Raw genomic sequence first — 10713 nt, 5'->3', positions numbered from 1 at the left:
TATAAATTAAAGTATGGAATATTGTGTTAATTATATATAAATTAATATAATGTATTTTTAACTGAAAAAAAAAATCTACTTAAGTAAAATTATAGAATCATCTCAACCAGTCGTCATATAATATGCACCTACAATGTATTATTGCAGCTATTGCAAATACAATCATTTTCTTTTTAGTTTTTACAAACACAATATTTTAAAATTAAAAAAAAAAAATGTTTAATAACTGTAATAGGATTTGTTCTAAAAATAATTGTTCGTAAAATAATAATTAATATGTAATATTGCAGCTTCGTAAATATACTGTACATATTATAAAGGTGGACCTATTATCGAAAGCCTAAAAGAGAGTAAAATAAAAATTTAACGAAGATTTATTTTATTTTCAGCTAGTAATCGAGAATATTTCTATTCTTCTATTTTAATTTAAAAAAATTCCGACAGTTTTGGGTTTCAATAATACCATTTGGTATAGAGTCACGTGAATTTTCCTAAAACTTATATTTCATCACAACCATAATCCGATAATCGTAAAGTATGAGAATATAATATGTAGTTACTGAAATCTAAAATATTGTTTGTTTAGAATTAATGCTCTAAATTTTTGCATTGGTACTTACATAATAATGAAAAAAAAATCCATTTCAAAATAATATGTCATTGCTTAGAGACAGTAAATTTTTGCTCGAAAGATCGATATTCACAGTATAAAATAATCGTTTCATGTGTATATTATTGTGTATTTTATTGCATGAGCATAACAATAACAATGACATGATATAATAATAACATATAATGTTATAAAATATCACTTAATTTATTTTTTTCTATTGTCTGTATTATAAGATAACCTAATAACAATCACATAAATATATTGGAGGAACCGTTCTTCGAAAGCCTGCGTGTTATCAAACTTCAATTATACTATATTATGGTCAGGACTGGGTTGGCTAGTATCGGCCCTTCGAGAAATATTACTTATACTATATACTTTGTAAATAGAGAGACCAGTGGCTCCGACTGACATTTTTCATAGTCTGGTTAACACTCAAAAATGTTGAAAGACCACCACCCCGATTTCATTCACAACATAAACGCAGGGGCGACTTATACCCCCTATAATAAAAAAAAACTTTTTATATTCATTCTTCTTCTATCTGGTAATTTATTATAATAAGTTTAATAATTACAAAGCTATATTAACATATATTTTCATTATTGTTTTACAACGGTGGCTACAATTTACAATATATTAGAATAATTAATAAGTTAAGGCTTTTGTTAACCCCACCTACAGAGACGCCACCTACCCCACGTACACCCCTACCACGGGGCCACCATTCACCGCCACGTACGTATATGTTTACTTTAATAATGAAATCATATTACTAGAAACAGTCAGTTAATAAAAAAAATTGTATTTTAAATAATTAGACATTTTTTTTAAACATTTTAATTCTTTTTTGATATATTATTATGTGAGGGGACACACACCTTCTCGAGAGCCACATATGGCTTCGAAGGAAACAGTTTGAGCATCATTGGCATAGTGGCATGGGCGTACATGTTACAATACTACAAGAGCACGTTCGCTTGTGTGTAATTTTTGCGGGCACAATGAATCTGCTGTATAGGGGCGAAGCCGCCCGAATTCCTCTCCAGTGGGTCTGGGGGGTTGATGGTTGTTGTAGGGGGTTGTGCGCGCGAGTATGTAAGACAGCTGTAGACAGCAAACGATAAAACCGCTTCGACCGAGAAATGTGTTGTAACCGTCACCGCCACCACCACTACCACCACCACCACCCCGTAATCGAGGATCAGTGTCTCGGCGAAGACAGTTGGTAGTTGGTAATATTATTGTACAACCGTTGTTCGAAATTCCGACGTCGGGGGGCGGTAGTGTGGGCCACACAAAACTGGACACCTGTCCACACCGAGGTACCACAGGGTACGGGCGACGGACAACAGTATTATTTTCTGTACGCAGCGATAGCTTCTTTTCGTATCTACCTATACTATCGTAGCCGCCTATATCACCGATACCGAAGACAGTTGGGTTTTTCTCGATTTATCCTTTCCTGTTCAACGCAAGTAAGTCATATTATTTATACATTACTCTTACAATAACTTTTGTAATTCATTTATTTGTCATAGAGTGAAATCGAATTTATGTTTACCCCTAGATCATAATATTATAATATAATAGATGGATCCATGTCCTTTAGGTAACATAATATTATAGTATCGATGATGTAATTATCAGCGATGAGTCGCCTGGCGATAGTGCCATCTTCTGCGCGTGCGATATCAACATCCGTGCTGAGTAAAGTTCGTGACTTATTCGTATTGGGATAAAATATGCTACTATAGCCATAGACGCATGCGCAGTAGAGGTTACTCGTCGCTAACATAAACAATAACCATCAATATCCTTTGCTGTGGCTACAGCCTTGATCCATGGACCATAGTATATTTGCCCTTATATAGATATAGTTTTATATCGGTTATTTTACTTTTTCTAGTAAATTAATATTGTTCTCAAAACTTTATAGTCTAACTGTATACGTTGGTAAGTACAATTTCTACTAATATTATCAGATACATTCAAATACACTTCACTTGAAGCAAAAGCAAAACGTATACGGAATATCGGGAAATTACATACAAGCTTATAATGTTTATCATACTCCGGACTGGTGGGGCCATCAGTATGGCAGGTGTCGATAGCGCGCCTGGTGTTAATTTTTTCCCCATATTGGCAATACGCTATGTAAAAGTGTATTGGATTAATACCATTTTTGTCAAAATTACTATATGCTCATATCAGTAAAAAATGTTGAAACAACAAGTAATATGAGATCTTGATAATATGTGATATGTCATCACTATTCACTATTCCCTTACCAAATCGTTCAGCTACCTTAGCACAAAATCACACTCCATATTATTCGGATTTTTTGCAACGATAATCTTAAATCTTAGACTTGATGCATATAGCCACAATTCACAAACCACCGTTTCCCGTTTGGTACCTATTTTGATTAATTTGCACATTTAACATAGTAGGTAACCGCCATTTACCGATTAGAAACCAGTTTCGAACTGTTCTCGTGCACCTAGGCTTGCAGGTCAATTTTAAATCGATTTCAGGCCAGTTGCACGACAGTCAAATGTGTAAATGGTTTAAGATTTTCGTTACAAAACAGCTGAACAGTGTGCGGAGGGCCTTGAAGCATATGTTCACACACACACACATTATACTATTATTATACATATTATCCTAACCAACCTACCCTATATCAGGTAGGTGCTTTTAAGTTTAAATTGTACATAAAGTAAATATTGTACTAATTATTCAATTAGCTGATGCAATATAACCATAAATATGGCTCTGCTCCCTGGGTTTATAGTTTACATAGGTAATAGCTTATATAATTACATAATATTATTGTAATAATCTAGGAATTGCCTTAATAGCGTATTAGTTGCAGGCAGCAAGACCGTTGATGTGAGGGATAATTTAGGATGTTTGATAAAATATAGACTCGTTGAAAAGTTAAAGTTGTTTATTGTAAATATTCTTCAGAAAATAGACTAAGTCCAAAATGACAAAATCGTTATACTGTCTCTCGCGAGACATTTTTGTTAAATGTTCAGAAATGCGTATTGCGTTTAAATACCTAAAGTTTTTAAATATGAATTTTGAGTGCTTGGCCATCTGGTCGTCGATTGCCTTCTCATGTTATTCCCACAGCGTGATTTATATGTTAATATTTAACTATACTTTTATGTTATCCAATACACGTAAAGACGAAACGAATTATAATAATAGTATCGTTTATTATTTGATCCGTTACATAAGGTATATTAATTTATTAACAAAAACGTAATCAACTTAAAACAACTATAACAATATTATGACGGTTCATGTATTTTAACTTTTGTTATTTTGTTGTTTATAAAATAGAATAATCAACAACAACTATGGACAACAAATTTGAAGCATTCGAAAGATGTTTCAAGATGTCAATTAATGCTACACAGTCTGAATCACTAGAGTAAGTTGCAGTATATTGTAGGTGCTATGTTTAAACGTTATACATTATATAACATAAAAATTGTAAATGTTTTTTAGATGTTTACGAGTCAAGAAAGATAGACATAAACAATTAGAGTTTAAAATCGCAATAGAAATGGTAACTAAATTTGAGATGCTGGTACAATTAAAATCCGATTTGGAAATATTAGACGATTTATTCAAAAGTCATGATGTAAGATTGTGCCTATTATATAACCACCTTTATTTATACTGGATAATTTTTTAAATTATTTTATTAATGTAGAGTAAAGTGAAAGCAAAAAAATGCTGTGAAGTGGTCAATAAAGTTATTACAATTGTAATCAAACGCATCAACGATTTGTGGAATACTATGTTTTTACTTTTCACCATCAATGTTGAACTTGAAGAATTTTTAGACCCTATACACACCAATGTAAGTTTATGTTTGATTCAATAATATTTAATACCTATTCAACTGCCCATATATTTATCTAATCAGTGTTTTACTGTCTATAACTTTCCTTATGCGTTATGTCCAGTAGTGTATTTACACCAGACTTCCTATGTAGGTAATTTTAAGTCGGAGAGCCACAGTTTAGTACTTTTATCATGACCATACTACAGATTATATGTAACGAAAAAAGTCTATTATATGTATGCAAATATGCAGCATAAAAGACTAAAGTACACTGAAAATTAAATAATTTTTTTTTTTTAATTTGCATAACTATTCTATTTATTTCAAAGATCCAAGTACCCCATCGCGTAATTACATGTTGTATGGGGAAAATGGTAATATCGGCTGTTATTGTTCACTGTACGTTTATATTTGTGATGATGTTTTCCGGAATACTTTTATCACAATAGAAATTAGTTTTTTCTCATCAAAAAATTAATTTAGAATTTCTTTGGCAAAGTGGTGAACAGCATAAATAAGCAAGTTATGTAGATACAATCTGGATACATTTTGAGGGATAATTCAGGTTTGCGGGAACACATGAATGAGATGAAGCATAAACTCAATAAGTTATATGTATTATACACCTTGGCCGTAGAAATCCATCCGGTGAGATGTGTTTTTAATTTCTACACATTTAATCAGACTTAACATGTAGAAAAACACTGCCATTGTTACAAAACCAATCAATGAAATATGCATAATTTATTTGTAAAAAAGGTTTGCAACTACATAGTGCATATTATTATAATCTTCGGTCTAATAATGACATTAAAAAAAAATATGGACAAATGATATATATTTAATCAAACAAAGGCTAGAAAAGTTCATTTTTAAGTGGTAAAAAATTATTAAAAATTAAACAAATTAGCTTCTAGTATCACTATTCAATCATTTAATTTCTGTGCTTAATGGGCCTCCATCTCCTAAAGGCCCAAGATTATATCCTTTTCAACGCTCAAAATAATATACTTTCTTCCCAAAAACATACATTTTGTCCGCTGAAACTCTTTTAACTATAAAGGCTCACTGTTCAAATTAATGTCACCGTTATAAATTGTTAATATTATTAATTCATTGTTTAAATGCTTGGAACTTATTGAATCTAAAAGAAACTAAATAGAAAAAAAATACTTATAATAATAAACTATATCATTAATGTATAAATAATAAATATATTATAAATATATTATAAATTATAATAGTTATTTTAAGTAAAGTTTGCTCTCCCTCAACAATTATGTATGTATAAAAATATCAAACAAATTAACTTAAATATTAACACCATTAAAACTTGAACATGAAAATAAAATGTAACATGATTTTCTCAAATCTCAATTAAGTAATATTTAAAAAGAAAAATGTATTTCTGTGGTGATTTTCATAATTTTAAATGATTATTATAAGTATATTTTTCAATTTTTGTTTTAGAAGATATTAATTTTCTTATAGTATACATTATTCACTTTAAGAAATGACTCAAGTGGTGCTAAGATATTGTTGACAGCAGTCAGGCCACTCAGGCAATACATGTTTGTCACTTCCTTCAAGTCAACTATATGTAGAAAAAATCAGGCTACTACGCAAAAAATTGTAGGATATAATTAATATAGCCAGGTTGCTTCTTATGTGAATAGAGTACAATATATTAATATACTATTTAATATATTATATTCTTTAAAATAATTTTTACTATCAACATTATGTTTGAATAAAGAATTAAAGTTGCAAAACATGGATGTTCATAAGATTTCATTATAAATACTAAGATAAAAAAAGTATAATTTAGTTTTTCAAAATATTGTAACAATAAATAGTATATCATATAGTCATCAGAAAAAAATCAGCATTCTTTGTGATAATCATATTCCTAGTATTTTTATTTATATATAAATATATTATAATATTATATTTCCATTAATAATTTAAGTTTAAAAACACAAAAAATGTCAATGACTTATTACTTTTTTTTCTTATTTTGTACTAACCACAGATTTATAACTAAACTAGATAGCTGTCTTGCCGTATAAATGGTATGCCATATACCTATTGGTATTCTTTGTAAACCTTATCAAAATAAATATTGAATTATAATATATTTTAATTTCAATGCATTGTACAATTGCCAATTGAGTATAGTAATTCGTAAATAATACCTAACTACTACAACTTTCTTTTTAAAAGTTAAAATACTTGTGTTAAATTTGTTGTCGATCAACAGAGTTCCATCTTGAAGTTAATAGTGAATAGTGTTGATAGTTGATATTATTACTACAATAACTATAATTAAGGAAGATATCCTCATCCATTGTGTATCAACTGCATTGACGCATTGTATTTATTTGAACGAATCTAGCTTATTTATGTCTATGTAAATGTTATAGGTATATGTTTTATTATTATTAAAAATATATACATATTAACGTATGTTTCATATAATAACTATACATTTGAATTTTATAACATTTTAAGTCACTGAAAAATTACGATACAGCGAACAAATGTTATGAAGAATTTATAATCAAGATTCCATATGCCGCCAAAAAAAATATTTTAAAATTTTTCCTGCGAAGAAAATTAAAAAATTGAAATAGGTGTTTATTATTATTTAATTTCATGAATGGAATATGAATCTAAGGCATTTGACATGCATATTATGTAGAATTAGGACACCCTATCACTTTTTTCAAAATTGTAAACAAATTATTTTTTATTTGATTTAATTAATATGCATGCATATCTTAAATACATGACTATACCATGCGCAGGTACCTAATCAACACCTAGAAAATAAGACTATGAAAATGAAAACAAACAATGTACTATTTTGTAAAAAAAAAAATACACAATGAGATGGTTAAGCACTGAAGTGTAACAACCAATCAATATAAAAACTAATAAATTTAAATTTTCCTAATTAAAAATTATTATAATTTTAAAATTACATAAATTCAATACATTTTGGGTGTCAAATGTCCCCAATCCATAGAAAATTACACTCACGTAAAAAATGTATGTTACTGAAAACTTTGGCTTTGTTGTGACAATTTAAAATTTTATATGAACAAGGCATTTTATGTAATAATCAAAATTGACATAAATAAACGGAGAATCAAATACCGAATAAAGGAATAATTGTAAGGAATAAAGATAAATTATACAATTAAACGAAAAGTAATCTTTAAATTCAAGTAAGTATACTGAACAATAACATGACTTTTCAATTTTTATGATATTTAATCATAATAATTAATAATGTTTGTTTATCAACTTAGACCATTTTATAAATTGCGAACGATTTTACTCATTTGTACAAAAATAATGCCAAGACAGCTTTCTAGTATAGTTATAGTATAGTTATATATCTGTACTAACAGTAGGTAGGTACATAAATCACTTAGGCTCATAATGGTAAAAACGTTTTCTAGTAAAAGCCCTACTTCTTTTTTAATAACTATATGGTAATAATAATAATAATAATAATAATTTTGATAATATTATTAGAAAAGTTGTGGTATATAAAATATTTATTTATTTGTTTTCAGAGAATGTCTAGCGGAGTCAAATTCAGCAGTAATAATGTTAGGTACAAAAATATCATTAGCAAAGTTGGGGTAAGTTTTAAATCACACAAATTATAAGAATTAAAATTTGAATACAACTTACAAACAAACCATTGATGAATTTTCCGTGTTTATAGATACTTTCAACTCAAGAAGGTACAATTTTTGATTTTGCCTCTTCTGATTTTATCAAAATTCTTCAAACAACAGCGTTTGTCGACAAAACACTGATGATAAAAGAATTATTTCAAAATAAAGAATTCAAAAAAACAGTAATCACGGCTCCCCGGAAATATGGAAAATCAACAAATCTAACTATGCTGAAATACTTTTTGGAAATTCAGGTGGACTCTCTCGGAAAACCACTTACAAAGGCAAATGCTGATAAACCAATTACAGACACAAGTCATTTTGAGGTATTTAAAGAACTTAAGATAGGCAAAGTAACTGATATTATGCATGATCATTTTGGGAAATACCCAGTTATGTATGTGAATTTCAAAGTAGAAATGTATATAAAAACTTACGCCTGTGTTATTGAAACATGTAAAAAAGTAATTCACAAAGCCTTTCAATCACATAATTATTTACAAAAAAGTTCTAAATTGGATATTAGAGAGAAAAAATTATGTAAATTGTGGTGTGGTGATGCAAGTTACAAGACGATTACAAATATAAATGACATTTGTATTGGTTTTGAGTCATTGAGTAAATGTTTAACAAAGCATTATAATAAGCCATGTTTCGTTCTAATCGATGAACCCGAATTTTTAACATTGGTTTCAATAGCACATACTTTGTTCGAAGATTATAAACGTATTTCTTTTTTTATAAGCCAATGTTTATTATTTTTAACAAACGAAGAATTTGTTGTTAGAGCATTTGTGACTGGTAAATCTGGTTATGCTATTGGTAGAATAGTGTCTTCATGTATAAAAATACAACCGTTCTCTGAGTTTCATGAGTTCACTGATTATTATGGATTAACTATAAATGAGTTGGAATATCTTTTCGAAAAACCGGAATTTGATGCTGTGACAGTGACAATAAATGAAGTAAAGGCTTATTATGGTTCATATAATAAAATTGATCAACTTTCAAAAAAGAAGAAGGAGATATATTGCATTTGGTCAATTTTAAATGTTTTAAAATGTAAAAGACTTGACAACTTTTGGCGGGACTTTGGATCTATTTTTTGTAATTTTTCGAATCCAACTATCAAAGACGCAATGCAAGTATTATTGATTAATGAACCTAATATGGTTATGGTACACGATACAACAAAACCAAAAACTTATATAGATACTCCTCCTTCAATTATTGCAGCATCTGGAAACCCTACTGAGAACTCACTAGATTTTTTTTTCAATCTCTTGTTGGAGATAGGCTACTTAACCTATGATTCAGCTGTAGTACAAGTCTTAGACTTGTATAATAGTAAAAACACTTGTATGTATGTAAAAATACCAAATGAGGAGGTTAGAGAAGATATTAAAAAAAAAATATCATTGCTCTCTTAAAAATCATAGTTTGTTATATAATTTAATAATAATATAGGATCTCATGTGCATTCCTATTTTAAATTATATTTTTTATATTTCCTCTAAAATATATGATAGAAACCATCTAGCCAATTATGAAGGTTTTTATTTTATTCTCAATAACCCAATAGAATATTTTTTAAGCATTCAATTGTTTGTTAAAATGAGTTTAATCTACAAATTATTGTTTTGGTGGCTTCACCAACACAACAATTATTGTCATAAGTTATTTTAATTTCATCAATTGTTATATGTATAACCAAATTTTTCTTATTTACAATTCAAATATGTTTTATTTTAAAACTTCAAAACTATTTAATTTAATTGATATTATACATAAAAAAAAGGGTTTCATCATGTCCAGTGGTGGATTTAAGGGGGGGCAGAGTGGCCCAGGCCCCCCATAAGCCTAGCATCTAAGTTAATAAATTGGCTGTTTTAAAATATTTGTGTCATAACTCAGAAAAAGTCAATGCCCCCCTCCCAAAAAAAAAATATAGATCCGCCACTGATCATGCTCGAGTTTCTAGTTGTGTTTTTTAAAAATATTTTTGCATTATTACTAAGGATCATGGGTAATATTTTTATTTGACTTACAATAATTATACCATACATCAAAGAAATTACCTCTACGTTTATTTACATTAAATGTATTTCAATTTTAAAAGATCAAATATAAATTTACAACTAAAAAAGAAATGATTTGTCTCCAAAAAGTTTTTAGATCACACAAAAGTTTAAAAAAAATAATATAATAACCCCCTTATTATTTACATGTAAAAAAAATATGAAAAATATAAAATGTAAGTTGTTGTGAAGTATAAACGTAAAATATGTGTATTATGAAATTATTTGTATTCATAACTAATGTTGTATTTTGGTAAACAATTGATTTTGTATTTAATAAAAGCTTTGTAAACCATTTATGTTACAATTGTTTTATTTATTATTATTATACCTATTAATAAAATATATCTCATTACAAAATTATATGATAAAACTGTTATCCATGTTGTAATATAATATTTGTTCAATAAAATTGATTATTATTACCTTTTTCACATTAGCTTAGGAACCAAAGATATATAAATT

The 10713-nt window shown here is 28.3% G+C and overlaps 1 protein-coding gene across 1 annotated transcript; it reads left to right on the top strand.

Annotated features, from left to right (window-relative positions):
- Window positions 1-3984: 3984 nt before the first annotated feature.
- LOC132937151 (uncharacterized) lies at window positions 3985-9600 on the top strand. Its single transcript, XM_061003982.1, has 5 exons — window positions 3985-4058; window positions 4136-4271; window positions 4344-4493; window positions 8063-8131; window positions 8218-9600. Exons 1-5 carry the CDS (start codon window positions 3985-3987, stop codon window positions 9598-9600), a joined length of 1812 nt encoding a protein of 603 aa, XP_060859965.1.
- The last annotated feature ends 1113 nt before the right edge of the window (window positions 9601-10713 follow it).

This window comes from Metopolophium dirhodum, chromosome 1 (genome assembly GCF_019925205.1).
Source record: "Metopolophium dirhodum isolate CAU chromosome 1, ASM1992520v1, whole genome shotgun sequence".
Classification (NCBI taxonomy): Eukaryota; Metazoa; Arthropoda; class Insecta; order Hemiptera; family Aphididae; genus Metopolophium; species Metopolophium dirhodum.
The sequence above is the reverse complement of the archived record's forward strand: the minus strand, read 5'-3'. Positions and strand labels throughout refer to the sequence as shown.

Coding starts and splice junctions, on each gene's coding strand:
- LOC132937151 (XM_061003982.1), top strand. CDS start 3,985: ATGGACAACAAATTTGAAGCATTCGAAAGATGTTTCAAGATGTCAATT. Junction 4,272..4,343: donor ATTTATTCAAAAGTCATGAT/GTAAGATTGTGC, acceptor TTATTAATGTAG/AGTAAAGTGAAAGCAAAAAA. Junction 8,132..8,217: donor ATATCATTAGCAAAGTTGGG/GTAAGTTTTAAA, acceptor CCGTGTTTATAG/ATACTTTCAACTCAAGAAGG.